This window comes from Haliaeetus leucocephalus, unplaced genomic scaffold (genome assembly GCF_000737465.1).
Source record: "Haliaeetus leucocephalus isolate CR32 unplaced genomic scaffold, Haliaeetus_leucocephalus-4.0 Scaffold340, whole genome shotgun sequence".
Taxonomy (NCBI): Eukaryota; Metazoa; Chordata; class Aves; order Accipitriformes; family Accipitridae; genus Haliaeetus; species Haliaeetus leucocephalus.
Window position 1 is genome coordinate 8,947,236 of NW_010972776.1, and position 21,085 is coordinate 8,968,320.

At 40.3% G+C, this 21,085-nt stretch overlaps 1 protein-coding gene across 1 annotated transcript in view; it reads left to right on the forward strand.

The window, feature by feature from the left end:
• The window catches only part of FAM122B (family with sequence similarity 122B), an 11,173-nt gene extending 266 nt beyond the window's left edge, over positions 1 to 10,907 (forward strand). Inside the window, exons 2-10 of the mRNA XM_010572487.1 lie at positions 384 to 462; positions 1,806 to 1,862; positions 2,244 to 2,287; positions 2,368 to 2,422; positions 2,649 to 2,750; positions 4,059 to 4,147; positions 4,715 to 4,779; positions 7,185 to 7,281; positions 8,360 to 10,907. Coding sequence (XP_010570789.1) covers positions 384 to 462; positions 1,806 to 1,862; positions 2,244 to 2,287; positions 2,368 to 2,422; positions 2,649 to 2,750; positions 4,059 to 4,147; positions 4,715 to 4,779; positions 7,185 to 7,281; positions 8,360 to 8,510 — 739 coding nt within the window. The 3' untranslated portion in view covers positions 8,511 to 10,907. The remainder of the gene's footprint in view (positions 1 to 383; positions 463 to 1,805; positions 1,863 to 2,243; positions 2,288 to 2,367; positions 2,423 to 2,648; positions 2,751 to 4,058; positions 4,148 to 4,714; positions 4,780 to 7,184; positions 7,282 to 8,359) is intronic.
• The last annotated feature ends 10,178 nt before the right edge of the window (positions 10,908 to 21,085 follow it).

Sequence of the window (21,085 nt, forward strand, 5' to 3'; positions counted from 1 at the left end):
GCACGGGCCGGGCCTCCGCCGCAGCCCCCCGCGCTCTCGGAGCGTGCCGAGCCCCGCTGCCGGGCCGGGCTCGGTGCGGGCCCCCCGCTCTCCCTGCGCCGTGGCTGGGGCGCGGTGCAGGCCTCTGAAACGTGCGGCGTGTTGCTCGGCGCGGGGCTCGAGTCAAGGCGGCGAGTTACTTGGTGTAACTGCGGAGCCGCCCTGTGCGGACCCCCGCAGGCTGGCCGGAGGAGAGAGCTGGCTGGGCTGCCTCCGGGAACGTGGTGCTTCTGAAATAAGACGGATGTTTCCAGTGCACTGGAGACTGGGCTGTGTAGTTTTAAGTAAAGCACGCCTTAGGAAGTTATTCATAAAACTTTTTTTTTTCCCCCCCTCCCCTCCAGTGACAACTCGCAGGTCTTTCAGCCTTACGTGTTGCGAACTCGCAGGAACAGTACAACAGTTATGAGCCGCCACAGTATGGTAAGGAATCTTAAGCATGTTCTGTTTACACCTAACAAGAAATAATTGGGCTGGAGAAATGAAGTTAGACTTGATTTGTATGTGCACTAAGCATCCTAGCAAGGTTCCAGGCTGCAGAATATGCATTTTTTCACCTGTAACTGCAACCTGCCATGAAATAATACTGGTATATTAACTGTATGTCCCCAAGAAGACAACAGGAGCTGAAGCTGTGTGTGATTCCCAGTATTAAGTACAGCCTGAAAGTTAATTTGGACCTGATCATGGGTTGGAAGGGAAAATTGCTGTCACAAGTAAAAGTCTTGTAAGGGTGTTTTATTTGTTGTAAAAATAGAAGAGAGACTCACAAGTCTTCGTTGACCTGTTTGTTTGACGTGGCCGCTCTTGTCACAATGTTGAATGCTAGACATCAGAAAATCATTTAAAGAAGGGGAATTCATTTGCTGGGTGATATTCTTCCCTCTGCTATGTAAGTCTGGCAGCATACAGTACTGCGGTTGTTTAACTTTTCAAAGATGTTGCGTTTCTTTTTTTTCACCCTTCCCTTGTCAACTCAGGGATCTATATGCTCTTTTTCACTAAAATTTTTCTTTCTCATTAGAGCATAGTGAAGATTATGTGTTGCTTTCCTCAAAACCCGTAGAGCTTAAAAGTCCTGAAAGAGGTTTCTTCTATGTCTTCTGTTCAGAAAAAGTGAGATGGAATTTTAGTTTAAAATCTTCTGTCATGAGATTTCTTAAAAGTAAGGATCCAAAATTTTGAAACTCAAATCAGTAGGTGTTACAGTAGACACATGGGCATCTAGAGTGGGAACTGTTGGCCCATATGTATGTGGTGGTAGCCAAAGTTCCAGAGCAATTAGATGCATAAAACTATATGCAATTGACAAATCGCAAAAGTAAAGTTTTGGGGAGTGTTGTTCAAGGCTGAGCTGAAACATTGATATTTCTCCTTTATAATAGCCAACTGGTTGAATAAGTTAGAACAGGAGTTTGTCATCTTACTTTAGGCAGTAGGGAATTGTATAACATTTATAGTTCCATTTATAATACCTCACTTGTCTAAATGGCATATATAGCTATTTGTGTATTTGAGATGGTAAGCAGTGTCTGCTTGCAAGTCTGAGATCTATGCCACTTGCTGAGTGACAGAATGAATTTGTAAGTGGTAAAACAAGTCTTTTCTCTTGAAGGTCAGTGTTTTCTTTTTGCAACATTATTTGAGTCATCTGCGTGTAGTTGTACAGCTCATTTTTAATTCACTAAGAATGTAGGTGATGGTAAATAGGATGCATGCAAGCTGTTGATGTGTGATTTAATCATATTGGCTGTCACTTTTTTCAGTTGTTGTCATCATCTCCTATTCGTATTCCTAGTAGCCGACTTCATCAGATCAGAAGGGTAAGTGTAGTTTTTATCTGTATATTTAGTAACAGAATGAAAAGTATTATATAATATTGAAGTATGTACCTAATGGGAGTTTCTTTCCTGTTGAGTTTTTCAAGTACTAGAGGAAACAGAGTCTTTTTTAAGACTTAATTTCAACAAGGAAGTGTCCTTGCAAGTCTTATCGTTGTTGTGTTTAAAGTACTTTGCATTTTTGAAGTGTTTTTTCATTCAAGAGAAATGGTGAGCTGGGCTGGTAGCAACCTCTTCTTTCTGGAGTGGTCCTACTGTTCATATTTCAAGTCTAATAGCAAATGATTGAATCACGAGTGTTATTGCAAGTACCTGTGATGAATCAAACATTATGGGAAAACTTATGACATTTATCTCCTGCAGGAGGAAGGAGTGGATTTAATGAACAGAGAAGCAGCACACGAAAGGTGAGTGTTACTGAAACAAGATGATAAAATAGCCAGAGTTATCCTCTTTGTAGCTACTGATGGGATTTTTTGTATTCTAGGGAAGTGCAAACAGCAATGCAGATAAGCCAGTCATGGGAGGAAAGCTTGAGCCTGGTAATCTCTTTATAGATGTTTCCTATTTAATTCTCCTTTTACACTCAGCTGATGAATTTAAGGGAAAGAGAGGAGTTAACTGTGAAAATCATTTATGAAGAACTTAAGTTCATCTGCTTTGGCTGTTTTGTGCATTTGGCCCGATGACCTTTCATTAGAAGGTTGTGCCTTGGATTCTAAGGTAATGTTCTGTGCCAGTGTTAAGTCTGAAACCTTGTATTTACAGAGCGACAATGACTTGGACAAGTCTGAGAAATCTTCCTCCCCAAAGAGAATAGACTTCATTCCAGTTTCTCCTGCACCTTCACCAACAAGAGGGATAGGAAAGGTAGGATAAGTGGAATACCAAAATGAGAGAAGATTTTAGAATTTGAGACCAAGGTGAACTGTGAAGATGTGTAACTTCACAAATTGTTTGATAGTTTAAAAAAAAAAAAATCACAACCAAACAACAACCCCAACTCCCCCAAACCCACATTTTGTTGGTTTCTAAGAATCGGATGCTTGCCATCTTTATAGCCTGCACAGTTTAAGCAGTGTGCCAGTTCTGTCACACTGAATATTTTCAGTTGCTGCTCTTTGTGTGGTGTTTGGATGAGTTAGGGTTCTGGTTCCAGGGAAGCTGGAGGTCATTAGGGTAATCAGATTTGGACATGATCTTCAGCTGTGTAATTGGGGGATTGCTGGGGAAGAAGCACCAAAATTGCAATGTTTTGTATGTGTAAGGTAAAAGTGTAGGCAATCTGTGTGGTGAGGAGGATGAAAATACATCCATCGGTTATGGAAAGGGAGGCATAAACTCACTGTGAAGGACTTGAGCGTGCTGAACTTGCACTGAAGACTGATGGCAGATGCTGGAGAAAGGGAAGAGGTGGATAAACTACTTTTTCCAGTGAGGACTGGAGAACTGAAATGTAGCACAGAGAAACTGGCAACTGGGTTTAAAGATGGGCTGTGTGACCTTGTTTTCACCCTCTTTTGTGGTTGTGCTTTTGTACTGTTACTATTTTATTGCATGCCTCTTAACCAGTATTGATGCACAGAGCAGCCACATACTAGTGCTGGGTAAATGTGTTCCTAGTATAACACTGATGCTGACAGCTGGTCCCGTACCTTTGGAATCACGGCTGTAAAGCAGTAGTAGATAACTTGACAGAAACATTTTTGTGCTTCGCTATGGGCATTCATGGGCTAAGCTTAGATTAGCTGCAGGACCACAGGGCTAAATACTCTGTTCTACTCTGGAGTATTGTGTTAAATTTTCAAGTCGGATGTATTTTGAGTAAACTCAACTTGTTTAACAAGCTCCTTGAAAGAAGTAAGCCCTGAGTACTGTACTGCTGCTTCTAAATGTAACAGGTAGAACAGAAACAACTGTCTTATTGAGAAAACAGTGTCTATTTCAATTTCAGATTTCTTGTGGGTTTGAATTTTAGGTTAATCTGAGCAGTATTGCATTAGCCAGTGTATTTTTGCAAGTTAAGTTTTAATGCTTCTAAGATTGTATTTGATTATCTCTGCCTTATTCTGTTACTAGCTTTTCTTTAGCTGGGGATGTTTTGTTTGGAGGGTGGGGTGAAACACCTGAGTATTTAAAAGGAAATTTTGAAGCATCTTAATGTGACTTTTTCTGCAGCAATGTTTTTCACCATCATTGCAAATGTTTGTGAGCAGTAATGGATTACCTCCAAGTCCTATTCCCAGTCCAACAAGGCGATTCTCCAAGTAAGTAACATCTGCAAGTAACAGGTATACATTGGCTTAAATTCCAAGGCTAGCACAAAGATCAGTTAAAGCTGATGTTAAGGCATTAAAAGAGACTTTAGTTTTACAATAACTAAAGTATTGCCACATAAAAATGCTCTGAAAGTTCAACCTTTGCCAATGGTAGGTAGCTTTATAGGAGCCTGTGTCAAGTTTAAACTACACTTGGTAACTTGTGGGGAAATTCCGAGGTACTTCAGATGAATTTTATTAACTTTGTCAGCCTATCAATTTTATACAATATTACACACGATTTAGATGTGGATTGAAATGAGGATGTGATGCACTAAGGGAAGGAGAAAACCCTAGAAAATTTACTACATCTTTGTGTGGCAGATAATCTGCTCTAATGGGCAGCGTTTCTTTGTTATCTATGTATTTACATTCCCTAAGCGTTCCAGCTGTGCAGGAATAGTTTTAAAGAACATTTCATATGATGTGGTTGTGTTGATTTGATGGTAGGTATGGTGGTGTTCAGACTTGGAACCTTTACAGGCCTGACTGAGTATCAGTACTGTCTCTCTCTAGCAGGAGGAGTCAAAGTCCAATCAACTGTATCAGGCCCAGTGTTCTCGGCCCCATTAAAAGAAAAGGTATGTGTGTTTACATTATCAGATGTTTTAATAAGGATGTAGTTTTGCAGCTGGATACATTTCTCTCTCCCCCATATTTTTTTGTTGTTGTTCTGTAAATATAACGCACTTGTATCCACAGTGAACTGGAATTTGCCCATTGTAACTTGAAAATACAATGTAAAGTAGCTAGTCTAAAACACAAGAATGAAAAACTTTAAAAGCAGCTACTGCTTGAAAGAGGCAAACTTTATTACACATGAAATTAAATGTTATGAATATTCGTAAGCCCTGACATTCCTAAGAGTACCACTGTATGGTGCACACCCTTCAGATCATCTTAGGAATGTTGCTTATCATGCAGTATCTTCTAAACTTAGTACTGAATGTTTGTTTTTACTCTGAAAGTTCAGAAGGTGAGTGTTTAGAGAAATGGAATAGATCAGTGCCCTTTCCTCCTGAAGGGGGAAAACTGCATTCTTTCCTGGAAGTATTTCATGTTAAGGATATTCAGATTACATCCCAGAACAAGTCTCCATAACAGAACTGTAAGATTGAGATATTTACAAGTGTGCCTCTAGCTATGCTTATTCTTTCTGCATATTTTTTTTAAACTAAGGCATTCTTAACTGCACCAAAAGCATGTCCTCTTATTTTACAAGACTTATATTTAGCCTTTGAGAAAAGTTACTGTTTATTGTTTTTTTTAGGACTGCTTGTCCTATCAGATAAAGAATGTTGTCTAATTTATATTGAATTGACAGGGGAGAGAGAGTAATTTTCTCATAGAGGCCAATTCTATCTTGGCTGTTGTTTTCTGTGAATTTTAGAGGCATTAAAAATTGAACAAAAGTTTATTAAGCTCAATGATCAGTAGGGAATAGGTGTTCATACTGCGTTGTTTTACTTAAGATGTTTTACAATAGACTTTACACAGATTGTATTAGAAACAGTGCAGGTAAAGGGCAGGCTTTCCTCACCCTATCCATGTCTTCCTGTGGAGCATCTTTTACAAAGTAGAGATACAAGTTTGCCTTTTTTACTCGAAATTTCAAGGAATTTTCAAAATGTTACTTAATTCTAAAACATCTAATCCATTTAAATGAACCTAATTTCTTTTCCTAAATACATAATCCTGTTATTTTCTGAATTTTAGCAGTAGCTTTATGGTTTATATTCTACAGACAGGACATGGTGTCAGTTTGTTGCCATGATATGTGGGGGGGAAGAAAACAACGCGCTGAAGAACATTTCACTGCTATAGGGAATTAATACTGGTAGACTGTGCAATGTGTTGTAGCAGTGCAGATTTGTCTTTGTGAAATTTCGAGTGGCAAAAGAGTTACCAAAGTTGGTGGTTTGGGTTTTCTTCATTTTTTTTATAAGACCAAGTATTTTATAAATGTTTTTTGTCCGTTCCGCTTGATAGAAGCTGTTATTCCGTCACTTCAAAGAAGTGAATGTATCCCTGTGGGCTAAAGGAAAATAGGAAATTGGGGGGGGGTGTGTGTGTTTATCAGTCTTTTATAAAGTAAGTGGTGGTATAATTCTCTTCCATAACATATTAATATATACTGGTTGGCTATAATGCTTAACTTCTGTCGGCTTTTCTCACACCACAATTGCTGTGAAATGTGGGTAAAAAGCCAGAAAATGTATTCCCATTTCATATGGTTTTGTTGCCAAAATAAAAATATACTGTAGCTGAGAGGGTTTTCTTTTTTAAGCTTGTTATTGGCAAGTTCATGATATTTCCAAACATGTCTATTGTACAGAAGCTATTAATGAGCTAGTTCATTCTCAGGGCAGATTATACTAAACAGATTATATGAATTCTCCTCATCATGTTTAATCTTTTAATGTCAGTAGACGATTACAGGTACAAAGATAGTCTGATCCATGATGAGTAAGTGAAAATGCATACGCATGCCCATTTTTTTTCTGTTCAGCTTTTCTGTAAAAGTGTACATATGCATCAGAATTTGTTGTATGCAGGAGGGTGAAACTGTGAACTAAGCTGGCATTCCTATTTTCATAATCACTAAGAATTTTAATCTCCGTATTTTGGCTTATGTCAGTTGCCTCATCTCAACAGCCTACTTAAAATTAAGTCACAGTAATTGGTTTGGTTTAGATTATTTTGTCTGATTGTAGTCCAAGTAGCAAGTGCCTAGTTTTATGTATTTGAGATCATTGTAGCCCCTCAGATACTGCTGAAGCATTAGTTAAGGATGGACTGGATGGTTAAACAACAGCTAGGATCAAATTAATGTCTTACCCAAGTGCTTGGTTGGCTGAATTAGAGGACTTGTTACAAATGCAACCTTGCTCTATTGCAGGACAAACCTCTCTTTTACAATAGACAAATATTAAATGGACGTTCCAGAGACTCAAGTGAATTTGATTATTTGCACTGTTTTCCTTAGGTGAAATGGAAACTGAAAGTCAGCCAAAGAGACTTTTTCAAGGAACAACCAACATGCTTTCTCCAGATGTTACACATCTGACAGATCTCAGTTCATGGTAAAATATTTCATGTGCCCTGAAATGCCAAAATAGGGAACGTGCATTTATTGAAAGCTTTCTTGTTTTGTTTGTTTTTTTCCAGAAAAAAATACTTTGTGTATAGCTTGCGTATGCATATTACTGGGGACTATTCCTGTGGTAGTATAGTGTGACAATGTTCCTGCTCCTTTGATCAATTCTTCCTGAGGAACCTCTAGCCTAGATTTTTTTTGTATCAAAACTTTTATACTGAGTATGTAATTGTTACAAATCCCTGTTGATTCATAAGCAAAGTTACTTTGCATTAAAAGATGCTTTGTCATTTCAGTATGACCACTGCCTACAACATACAGTATCTGTGGTACTTATCTGAATACTTAGAAAATGTGTGTGTGAATACTTACTGCAGTTACATAGTTCATGTTGATACATTCATGATTTTTGTGTTATAGTCTGTCTCCTTTCTATATTACGATCATAAAAAGCTGAGTTCTTTTTTGTGTCAAGAGTCAGATAAAGTATTCTAAAATATCAACTCTATTACTATAATTTCAGTTTACCTACAGACTTGAAACTGCCTAGAAATATTTTCTTCGTGTTGCTTCTAGCTAAATTGCAAAAGAATCAATTTATGTGCTCTGAAATCTTGTATCAAGACTTCAAAATCCAACTAGAAGGGAAAAATAGGCTTCCAAATCTTGCTTTGAGTAGTGCAACATTAAAGAACATACTAGCTAATTAATGACATCTTTGCTGCATTGCTGATTAGATTCTTATTATTCCTTTCCTATAACCTTGTAAGGTTTTATCCTCATTAGTTGTCACCTCCTTTCTGAGACTGATTAAAATCAGAGTCATAATTTATGCTGCATGTTAAAAAAAAAAAAATTCTGCTCCTCATTCCCATAAGGAGCATGAATATATATATAACATGCTACAGAAAACAAGGAGTCTTCAGGGCTGCCAGTCTTGCAGTAAAGACTGAGTGGTAGTATAGGTCTCCTACATCTTCTCTACAAAGGTGAAAGTACATTAGCTTTGTACAAAAAGTCATCATGCCTGTGTTACTAAATAACCTTTTTTTCTTTTTCCCCAGCCTGTCTTCAGATATTCTTGATGGGAGTAGCAGCAGTGTTGGCTCTTCCTCTGATTCACTGACTAAAGGCAGCATAACCACAGAGTCTCCAGTAACATGCTCAAATTCATGCTCTTCATTCATTTTGATGGATGATCTCTCACCTAAGTGACTTAAGTTCTGAATCAGTGTCCGGCTGTGCTGTTCCCTTACTGTACACCTGTACAGAGAAACGAACTCTGATCCTTGAACCATTAACACAAGGATTATGAAAAGGAGAAATTATTGTAACTGTAATCCTTGGCGACTTTCCAGTGATTTTGATTTATCCATTTAATGGACATTGTAGACCATATTAATGTCTGGTTTTGCGAATTTATTTTTTAAACAAGATGTCTGCTCAGATTATACTAACTCTTTGCTTTCAGGAACTTGCATACACTTTTTGATTCTGAGAATAGGTATCTACCTATTAGTGTTGCAATTTTTAGGAGAATACTTCTATCATTATGGTGGTCACTATGTCTAGGGAAAGAATTTGGTTTGGAAGGATTTGAAAATACTAATTTATTCTCTGGCACTTCTACCATTGAGTAAAACTAATCTCATTGCTTTTTTTCAGTCACTAGCTTCGAATTCTCTTATCGAATGGAGAAGAAAAATCTTTTCTTTTCTTAGTGCTGCTAGTCGTTTTTATTACAGAAGACCAGAGTGGGTGTGGAAATATCACTCTATTACATTAAAAAAAAAAAAAAGACCACAACAAAATAACTAATGACTGGCACTTTTGCCATCAGTGAAGAAATAACAATACTCCACGAACATGATTCAAGTAGCTGCATAGTTCTCTCCCCAGATCCTTTATCCTACGGATTATATGAAATAAGGTCAATATTCAGCAAGGTTTGGCCAAGGAAAACTAATCCACGCCTCGATCCAAGACATACAGTGCAGATAACTAAGTTTAAATAAACTACTGTGTAGGAGAACCATGTATGGCACCATCGATGTCTCCTGTGGCATTGAGGTCATAGGTATTTTTGTGCCTTAGGGGACATTGTTACAAAATTACGGAATGTAAACCAGAGGGGTGGGTGGGAAAAGTCCTTTGTGTACAGCTTGTTTGTAGAGTGCTTACCAGAATCTGTCGTCGATGCTGCTTTCCTTAGTGTTTCTTTCCGAGATGTGTGCTCCGTTGCAAGGTGCTGTGGGCAGTCCCAACTCTGCTGTGAGATGGCAGCCAAAGTAATTCCCTTTGCAGCTGCTGTGTGCAGCGTTTGTACCTTTGTTGGTGGTCATGAGCAGGGCAAGCAGCTAAACGAACATTTGATTTTTAAGGAAAGACTTAAAAGTTTGGGTTGAATACGAGCTCTGCAAATCGTTTGGCTAAGGAGTTATATTTGAGCAACGAGTAGTCTAGATACAGTACCTTGGTCAGTCTGAGGTAAGACAATAGATATTTTACTTTTTAAAGACTTTAACGGGGCAAAATAAATCCGTTTGTAATCTACTGTGTTATGCTATTTATTATTTATAACTATGTAAAAAGTCTGTGGTGATGAATTATAGTATTTTTTTATGATTGAATAAGTTTTTTATGTTCAGTAATTGCTGGCTGGTTTGTATTTAATACGCAACATTGTCTGCCAGAATCGTAAGCTTCCATTTTTGAATGTTTGTAACATAAATGCTTTTGTTACCTAAAAGTACAACTTCTGATCTTTCTGAAAGAAAATAGCACTGAAAAGATTATGTGCTTTAAAAGTGAGCACAATCTTTGGCAATACTGTCTGGCTAAAAAGGGGAGGGGGAGAACCATAGTTTTTTCTGTTCTGAAGAAGCCGTTGAGTTTCCAGAAGATGTGTACATACCAGATTATTTTTAAAAGTGTTTCCATTAAATTGTAAGAAGTACCATAATGGGCCGACAGTGGCACTATTACTTGTATTATCATTTTCACCTGTGGAGCTTTAGTTCCCCACCTCAAATAAATGTGCATATTGTAACATATTGTCCATTGGTGCCATTTTTAAATGAGCTCTACAGTATTGAATGTTAATTTTATTTGTATATGCACAGTGCTATTTCTTGAATTTTTGATGTCTTAAATTGCTTAATTATTTTTTTATTCATGCTTGTATCTTCTCTGCCTTCTTGATGCGAAAAGAAGGCTGCTTTTACATTTGCGAAATATTGATAAACAGTCTGTGATAAAATTCAACCTGTTACCTGTGCCCCAGTTTCATTATACTGTGCTCTTATTGGTACTGTGATTTTAGAAATCTGAACAAGGGGTGGCAGAAGGGGGAAACCTATTGCATGCTTTCTTAAAGCAGAAGAGCATAGCTATTGCTTATTTTTGGCTGACTTACCTGTACAATTGATGTATTCCAGATTTGTTTGTTAGTGGAGAGTCTTATATAAGTGCTGGCCTTTGTAAACATTAGAATGTAAGCCTCATAAAGCAAACGCACAAATATTCAGTCTTGTTACAGCATTTTTTTTTAGTGTTCTGGCTATCCTCCACTCTTCAGAAGACATTGCTCTTTTATAAAATATATATGTAATACCCCCACACACTGTCTGTTTTTTCAGAATGAATGTCATTGTGTAATGTAATAGGTCCCATCTAGGACCGTGTTCTGTTTCACACACATAGCTGTAAGACCACTTGTTCATTTTAAAACTAAGTTTTCTAATACTCTGATAGCTGATATTTGCACTTAACTGCATGTGAGTTGCTGCTGCTTACAGAATCAGTCTTTATTGCAGTGTAAAGGCTAGTACAGCATACTCAACTGACTAAAAGTTGCATTTCTGGATTTGTTAACTGTCTTGTCTGTAATGAATTGGATACCAGTTTAGGGAAGAAGGCCAGCTGGTGCTGGTAGTCAGCTTTAATAGATAACTATTGACACTTAACTGTTTTTTATAACTTCTCCAGACTTATTTGTGCTGAATTGCCATGATGAGTGTCTGAGAATTCCTGTCTTTCCTCCCCCTCTTTTTTTTTAAAGAAGGAACCGTTAATATGTATCTGTTGTTGAGAATCACCAGTGATGACTTCCCTTTAATGTTGTAACTGTTGAGAAGAAAGTTAAAATACCACCAAATACCAGCATAATTCAAGCAGCATTTTAGATAGACTTTTTAATATGTTAATTAGCACAGCATTACGATATTGGTCTTTGTACAGCTCGTTGACTAGCACTGCCTTTAGATCATATCTGAAGCACGCTGAATCCTCAGTTTGTGGGCTTAAAATGCTAGAAGGATTTTACCAATGGTTTAGAAAAATGTGTGTGTCAGCTGTGGAACTCTGTATGTTTTGATAATATCAAGTGTTCTGAATCAGGAAATGGATCACAGTATGCATGTTTCATTCTCCTTCATTGAATTTCAAATTGGGGATCACGGGCCCAAAAGCTTGTATTTAAGGGGCTGTTTTTCTGACTGTATGTGATTAAATACTTTCTCCTACAATGAAAGTAATTAAACTGTCAGTGGGTGAGGATGTAAATCTGAGTCCTGCAGACTTTATTGGAAAACGCATTCTTGAAATGCACAAGGAAAGCTATACTGTATAAAAACAGTAAAGTGGGATTTTTTTTTTTTAAGTAATGGTAAAAATGGAGTACTTATGTTTTTAGCATTTTGAGTTGTTAGAATTTTAAGTGTAAGTGCTTCAGCTTGGCACATTTCTCTAGACAGAACCACGTTGGGGGCTGTATGCAGAGGTTAACTTGAGCAGGCTTAGGCGGATTTGGAACTCTCGTATTCTGGTGCGCAAACACAATAGACTAGTCTTGGGAAATTATTTTTTGCAAATATTCACATTCTTATCTGTAGACCCTGCTAATATATTGTGTGACAACAAAGACACGAACTTGTTTTTCCTGGAGAAATTTCATCTGCATATAATCTTCCTGGTAACTTCATAATAAAAAAGCTTTGCATTAATATGGGTTCAAGTATTTCATGAAGTCATAGGACTGTTTCATTTGCTTTTTTGGAGTAAAGGCCAAGAAATATTTTTGGAGCTATACAAACTGCCTCTTGTATTCCAAGGCTATTATATAAATGGCAACTGTCCATAGTAAGTGGAAAGGGACTTTGCCTACCATTCAATATTTCAGTCTCTCTTGAGATCTGTTAAATAATCCTTAGCAAATTTGGTAAGATGGGTCACTGAAGGTACCAGATGACCCAGTGAGAAGGATGTAGTAACTAGCTCCTTTGACTATAAATTACGAGTTTTAGCCCTGAATGTAGACCTAGCTTATCCAACTAGTTTTCAAATGAAAAACGCATTTTTCAAGCAACTGAGACTTTTGTGAGGGTCTACGCTATTCAAACTTGGAGGAAAAGACTCCTTGTTGGCAAGTCTAGGACTGTTTTGCTCAAACCACCCCAAAAGAGTGAGCTATGCTTGCCAGTCCAAATTAGAGTAGCAGTTGTCTCGGTTTTAACAGCCTTTGGAGAGGGCAGGGAGTTGGTGGTTGGGTTTCCTTAAGGGCTGGTTATCTAATTCATGGCTAGGACCTTTGTCATCAGGCTAAAATCAAAAGTAGATGTTGTTTCAGGGCAAGTCTGTTTTCAGAGGGAGTAAATAGGCTGCAGAGCTGGTTTTAAGCATGATAGCCTGGGTTTGCTTCCTGCTGCGGGTGAAGAGCGTTCATGTTAAGCGGGTTCCAGTGACTGGGCTGCTGGCTTGGCGCTGCCATTCCCATAAATACAAACGCACACAACTTCCACTTTTAACTTGTACATGTACCTCAAGGCTATCCTTTTTATTAGTGTACTGGGCACTTAACGGAAGTCTCTTGTTTCAATCCAAACCGTTTTGCATTAAAGCTGCTTTTTATTACTTGCTTTTAGATCTTAAAGCCTTTTGATATGGGGCCTATTGGGCCTTGGGTTTGAGTCTTGCCTCTGATTACCATGCCAGGGCCAACATTTTCTTTTTAAATCTGGAGCAATTTGTTTTGTTCTTCTTGCATTATGAAGTTTGGAAATGCAAAGTACGTACGTTCTTGCTATTAACAAAGAATGCATGTTAGCTTTGGTGATCGCAAAAGGTTGTGGGGTTTTAGAACAAATAAGAACTGAAAACACGGAACAAAGAAATACTTATTTTTAGTGAACCAATTCGGCTGGTTTGGTACCAGCTCTTTTTTTTAAATGCAGTCAGTAGTCTTTTGAACATATCATTAGTAACAGCAACAAAAGCCAATATGCTTTCACCCCCAAACACTTCTCCTTACTGGAAAATAAGAACTTACTACTGAAAGACCACAAGTTTTGTTCACCTCTAACAGAGGGCATGGCCTGTCTCGGTCTCTGAATAACAGCTCGCAGTAACAGTCCCCTGTGATTCAACAGGCCTGTTAGTGACACCAGGCTGTCTAGCAGTTCCTTTCTGTCCAAAAAGCATCATCTTACACTATACAATAATTCTAACACCTTTAGTCTCCCTTAGCTTGTTTATGAGGGCTATGAGATTTTTACCTTTTATGCAAACACAATTATTATTTGCTGTTAATTACTGTAGGTTGACTGTCTTACGAAATGGCTGTGGTGAAATTCCTGGTGGACCTTGTGGACTTTTGCATGTGTCTCATTTTGGGGTATAATAGAGTTTGGGATTTTTTGATTATTTTTCAGATAACGCAATGTGTGTTTTCTGGAAGAATTATCCATTGTGTTTTAATTCTGCAAGGCATTTGGGTATAGTTTATGCAGAAGTAACTCCTATTTAACAACATGAGCCAAATGAATCTTGGAGACAATGATATGCATTTGTTTTTTTCAGAAGTTGACTGGTTTAACCCTTGCATCACCTAAAGACACCTCCTGCATTCTGCCGCAGTCCCCACCACTTTTCAACTTTCACCAAAGTTAAGTAAGTTGGCAGAAGCGCTAGGCTATTATTTGTATTGGGGTAGTTTATAAAGCAGATTATGAAAACCCTATTGTGCTAGAACAAAAAGATTTTTCTTGCCCCAAATAATTTGCAATTTAAATTTGTCATGAGAACTGTAATGGTTTATCAATGCAATGCATAGTCAACAATTTGTTCAGCATGAAAATGTTAGGATCTGTAATACACAGGTAGGAAGCAGGTGGTATCAAAAACTATGGGCCGAAGTAGAATAAAGAATGTAACTGAAGTTAACTAGTCCAGAATTTAAATCTAAGTGTTGGTTCTGGCCTCTGACAAAGCAAACCATTTGCTCTACAAGCCCCTAAAATTTTGGAAAAAATCAGCTACTGCCATGAACTTAGCAGCTCAGTCTCAACCCTAGTTAAGTGTCAACACTTCTCTGCTTATGACCAGAATGTCCAAGAATTTGGAAGAAAAATAAATGTGAAAGGGGGAGCTAGAATAAAAATGCCTCCGTGCCTATGATGTATGAGTATTGGTTTGAAAAATGGTACAGAGAACAAAGTACAGTGAGTTGGGACAAATGTGCTTTAAATAAGAGTTGAGGATGTGCTACGTATAGTACGTGTAACATCTTGTTCATGTGCAAGAACAGACTGTGAAAGAAACAGCTTTGTGTGGGAGAAGTGACATCAAAGAGCCCGAAAGAGCTAGCACTGTAATAGGAAACATTTGCCTTTTGAGGACTGTTATTGCTGCTGGTCACTTCTTTTCTTTTTTTTTTCTCCTTATTTCTTTTCCCCCTCCTGTATTAAAACCCAGCAGTACGAGCAATGTGAGGCAGCATGGGTAAGGTGGACCAGATGGGCAATAAAGGAGCGGTACGGAGGGCTAGCTAAATTTGTGGGGACTTTTGCAGCTTCCCTCCTGCCCCCTTTACACTGAGTTTGTATCAGCCTTGAAGGTTATAGTTGCATTTGTTGGCCAACCAAAGCAAGGCTGGATGCTCAACTTCTTGTCTTTAGCAGCGTAGTTACTAACCAGGATTGCCAGCTTCCATCAAACATGTCCTAGACATTAGTGGGCAAAACCCTTCATGGGGGGAGAGGGGAAATTGAGGGTGTAGGAGTGGGACAAAGATGCCTAAAAAGCTGTGGGTGCAGTGGGAGAGCATGGGGGAGCTGGTGGGATCAGGGACTGTGGAGACTGCACCATAGCGGAGCGGGAGCAGGAATGTCACCCATCAGGAAGGAGATGGCATGACATGGTGGGAGGCTGGTACGCATGCTTGGTATGGAGAAAGTGATGGTTTTCCTGTCAAGCGTCATGGTTGTTATCCTTGTTGCCAACAGAAGGCTCATGCTGAGGAAGAAGTGTTGTGCTATAGCTGTATGCAGGCAGCGAGCTGGCCATGCCACAGCTTACACCTTGCGCTGAACGGAGTTTATCAGGTATTTTTTGGAGAGTATCTGAAGTTTTTCACCCTTGCCTTGCATTAGCAACAAGGAACGTAGTGCATGTTGTACTTAGGAGGAGCATAAGAGCCAGGAGGCACAACGCGTATCTAGCTGCCTTGGGTGCTTTGGACCAGACGTGAGAAGTTCAGGGTGATGTGGATGACCACAGGATGGCGTATCGTGGCTTGTAAAGCACAGAACGGTATTTAATGAGCGGTTGGCAATACTGGCTGAAGCGCGTCTGAACTACGTTCATCCTGTCACTTCTATTGGTAGAAGTTTCTAATGTTTTCTTTCCTTTCACTCGCAATGTTACCTTTTCCTTTCAGAGTAAATGCTAACTTTCCAGAGTGAGGTTTGGACTTCATTGTAGCTAATAACCTTAAAACTGATAAAAAGAGGCAGATGCTCTTTGGTTATAAGAATAACACAATCCCATGCTAGAGGAGACTTTGATCAAATTTACTGACAACCTGAAATGAATGAAAAGGCCCTACTCGCAGCAAGAGAGCTTTTCTAGGAGTATATTGCATATTGGCTGTTTTCCGAGCTCCGTGAAATCTTTTAGAAGCATGCTGTGGCATATTTGAGTTGGTTTTAGTGAATTGCAGTGTACAAGCTGGGTTTTCTTCCTGCAGCGCTGATGCTGCAGCATTCCCATCAGACCGTGTGCAGGAAGCATCTTTCTGTTATTTCTCTGTGTGGGGACGCACAGACCTGGATCTTGGAGAATTTGCAGCGGCTTCAGCTCTGTAACCTGCAGCGCCTGCACGGAGAGAGCGTCCGACCACGTAGCTGTGCTCCGTTGCCGTGTCCAGGTGAGTCCTTGGGTAAGGCTGGCTAGAACGTGTCTTGGTGCCTGCTGCTGCTTTTGACATAGACTGGATTATTTACTGAAAACCAAGATGTAAAAATAAGCAGGCACCAACCGCGGGCTGCGTGCTGGTGAGCTGCCTGCAGGGCTACGGCCTGGGTCTGGGAAGGTCGGACTGCTGCTCTTCCAGCTCCGCGGTCTAACCCAGCCTAGTGAGGAGGTGGAAGAAGATGGGTGAGCCTGATCGTCTTCGCAAAGCGCTTTGAGATGTCTCCACGGCAAGTGCTGCGCAAGGGCTGAGTACCATCAGCACTGCCGCCGCTGGGAATTCTGGTCTGGCCCCCGGATCAGCGACTGGCCTTGTTATGCCTGTGCTGCACGTAGTTTTGACTTGAGTTGGGAGCGGTTCCTCTGCTCTTTCATAGTTTGCCTTCTCCTTCGCACGTCTCCAGCAGGAAGTGCAGATTCAGCAGGCATTGTATGCTTCAGCAGCCTGCCAGCTGCCTTGCTGAAGCTAATTCACAATTCAAGTCACTCCTGATAAGTTTGCAAACAATGTGCAGTGATTTCTGAGCTAGATAGCAGCTGAGCTGAACTCCTCAGTTTCCAGCCTGTCAGTTGAATGAAGCTGTGCATTGACTTTGTAAAGCTCGTGGGTCAAACCTGGTCTTCACATTTTGTGCTGCTGTGATGTTTCATAAATTTCTTATTTGTTTAGGAATAACTTTAAGTTAGTGTCATCATTGTGATTAAAACTCTTAAATGAGTGTGTGGAGGCACAAAGAAGGCATATGGTTAGTGTTGATTTAATATAAGCTAGGAACTGAACCCAGGACTTCTGACTTGCAGTTTAGTTCTTTGATTACTTGTTAATTCTGTTACCCCCTTTATAACACACTGAAACAGCCTGGGAATAACTCCAGTGAAAACAAGAGCAACATTTTTTCTTAGGCTAACTTGATGTGGCAGCCACTGAAAGCTTGCACTGAGGAACTGGCCCAGAGGAAGCGACTCCGCGCTTGTGGCTCATCAGCCCCGGCAGGAAACAGCAGGTCAAAGTTAGAAGGAACTTACTTAAAAGCTAATGAGTGAGTGGTGCAGCAAACATTGAGAGAAAGCATAGTTCAACAGCCAGCAGAGGAGCTTGGGGTTCTCTACCTTGGTCCTTATTCCACTTGCTCTCTGTTGGTTCATATCTGTTTAACCAGAGAGATGCCAAAGTGATGATCTATCAGATAAGGATTTGTAGGTGAGACTGTGTCCTCTCCTGATCTGCGCACAGCTCTCCCTGGAGAATAGGGTCAGTACAGAGCACACACTATTTAATCTTACTCAGTATGTTTTTATGAAACAAAATCCTCATGACTTTATATTTCAGCTTAGCAGATACTAGTTTTTTCAGATGTGTGTAAGGTCAGTAGTCACAAGTGTAGCAGCCTAGAACTGCAGGATGGGTTTGACCATTCTGTGCAAAAATTGGTACAATTCAGTGGCAGAAGTAGCAATATATATTGTTCCTGCCAGGTGGCAGCAGGGTTTTTTTTATAGGTAAGCTTGGGGAAGCTCACCTTGGTGGACTTTCCAAAGGGCATGAGGTCACATCATTAGGCAGACTTACATTTTGAAGTGTATTTGTCACTGTGCAATACATTGGGGTTTGTTTTTATTCCTCCTTTAGTATTGGAATTGGAAATTCAAGTTGGAGAAATGTGAAAGCAATTGGGCCTAATCCATTCCTGTCATTACTCCTTTTGTTTTCACTGGAGTTACTCCAAGGCTGAATTCAGCATATGATGAACAACTTGTTCTCCAAAGTTGGAACTTAGGGGAGAAGGTTCTAGGGATGATCACGCAACTCTGAGGCTCCTTCTCAAACAGCTGAAGCTCCCACAAGAGGGACAATATATGGTGAGTTCAGGTTATTGAATTTAGTACAACATTCTAGTAATAAGCCTGCTAGTCATAATAAGACATTACTATCCATTAGAACAATTACTTGAATGAAACCCAACTGCTAGCTCACTTAGAATGGATGGAAAAATCCTAGCTGTTGATCTCAATTGCCAGTTAGCGGAACAGATGCTAACTACGAGCAAACAACAAATGGTTCTGAGCCTGGCAGTCCTCTTCCCACTTGCCTTTCCCTTCACCTTTTCTGGAGCCAGCTCCTCCAGGGTTGCCACTTGTGAAACATTGCCTGCTCTTCATGCATTGACCATCTCAGCTGCAGCCCAGGAAAGTCTCCAAAGAGGTTACAAGCCCTAGGTCTGTTTTGGTTAGATGGAAAAAGGAGAGTGCTATAAGCTATCGAGAAGCTGCACATTACCAACTGAGGACTAGGTGGTGTTTGTTTGGGTTTGTTTTTTGCAGGTTTGGTTTTTTCTGTTAAGAACTAAGATGAAACTCTTCACAGATCTGCAAGAATGAACCAGTCCTCACTGCTGGTTAATCCCTCCTGTGCTCCTGTGCGCCGTTGGAGGGGTCATGGCAGACATAAGATCCCCATGGTAATATTAAGCTTTTCTTTCTTGGAGAAATAACCATTACTGTCTCTCTGGCTCACTTCATTTCATTTACTTTCTAAACAACTTTGATCACAAAGGGCTCTAGGAGGAATGCAGCACTTGCAAAGAAAAGGTCTGGATTATTTTCTTTGTTTGAGAGTCCTGTGAAAGTTGTGCTTCCTGCTCTTGCCCGGAGTGCAGTCTTCGCTGTGTGTGATTTGGAGGGTGGAGGATCCACCAAGCTTGCCGTGCTTGGGAGGCCAGAGTAGCTTTCTGCTGAACAACTTGAGTCCTGCCCGACTAATGGAAAATCTCTCTGTCCCAAAGCCCAGCTGACACTGAGGCAGGAGATCTTGTGTCAGCTCTGCCACGTTGGGGCATATCACCTCTGCAGCTCTGCTCAGCCCGTTTTCAGTGCCACAACCATGGTATGTTCTTGGTCTTGCTGAGGTTGAGCACTTCTCTGTTACCCTTTGGATATCATTTTCTTCCTCATCTACTTTGCTCCTGACACAGGGACTGGATGCTGGCTGCTCTCCTTACTGCTTCTCCTTCCAGACCCTCTCTGTTTGCAGTGATCCAAGCTGCAGTTAGTACCACCGCAGCCGACTGCCCTGACTACCAAGGAAGGTACAGAACATGCTAAGAATAGCAACAGCATTACAGGAAGGGGCATTTATAGTGTTTATCACAGCTACCTGAAAGTAGAGGAAGCACTTCCCTAACACCTTAGCTGATGCACAGGGTGAAATATTTTCTACAACAGTTACATACTTAGTAAGTGGGAAGGAAGGAGCTTTCGCTTTTAAAACCAAAATAAAGCAACTTCCAATCTTACCTGCCTTATTTCTCTCCACAACGGAAAATGCACCCCTAATAAGCTGGTCAGTGTAATGGTCAATGAGATGCTGCTTTGCTTAGATCTGAGGAGGTTTTAGGGAGAAGGCAGAAAATTTGGTGTATTCCACACAGTTACTGACCTCAAGGCTCAGTGGAACAAACACCAGATAGCCAAGGAAAACAGAAAGAATAGTTAAAACCTCACAAACCACAGCACGGAGGGATTATCACACCAAACTTTGGTTAAAGTTCACATAGCAAAGAGGATCTCTGTCTTCCTAGGAACTACAGCTCCTACTGTTTGTCAGATATGTTGGTCCAACACATAATCACTTCCCCAACAGCAGTTGGTCACCAAGAGCACTGTAATTTGGACCAAGGCTTTTGGAAGACTTCAACACTAAACCAAGCATGTTATTGCCTAGCTTAAGCACAGGGGAGGGGGGGGTGTATTTCCCCTTTTGTGGCTGTGTTTCTGCAAGGTGCCCAAACACAATATAAATGTCTGGATTTATACAACATGGGCTTGGCAGGGTTCAAAGGTGGGACCTGCTCAGCCTCCTGGTCCAAAAGCCTTGCCTCCCCCTGAGAGCCCAGCACCAGGTAAGACTGCAGGCTTGTGCCTCCAGCCCTGCTGCACTCTTATTTTGTCTTCTATTTGGGTTTTTGCTTCACTTCCCTTCCAGCATTTGGCTCTAGGATTTGGGGCATCTCGTCTTTCACTTTGAAACTCTCTGTTCCTTCTAGCTATTGAGCCACCTGGGAATTACAGATCCTAAGAGTTTGGAAACAAGAAGATTAAAAAGAAAAAAGCTGTCAAAAACCGTATTGTCTTAATTCCTGGAGGAGGCGGATTGTAACTCATGTTCTTGAATACTGTGGTTAGGTGTTCAGCCCAGTTCTCCTGTAAGCTAAAATTTTTTTTAATTTATTTTGCCCTGTGAAGTATTTGCCTAAGGACTTTCTTCTGTTCCCAGGTTAGTAGTAATGCCTGTGGAGAAAGACTAACCGCTTCTTAAAAAAAACTGCATCAAATATGGGTGGAGGACACAGATAAGCAGCCTGGCGTGGAGAGTTGGTGGGGGTGGTTTTGGATGACTTGTTCCTCCTCAAGTGACACAATCCCACACTGTACTTGTTCAACTCAGGCATGAACTTTCCCAAAACAAGGAAGTTTGGGTTCTGGGTTCAGCTGTGAGAGCTGAACATTGCTTTCCAGATGGGTGTTGGTGCCCTTCCTTGAACAAA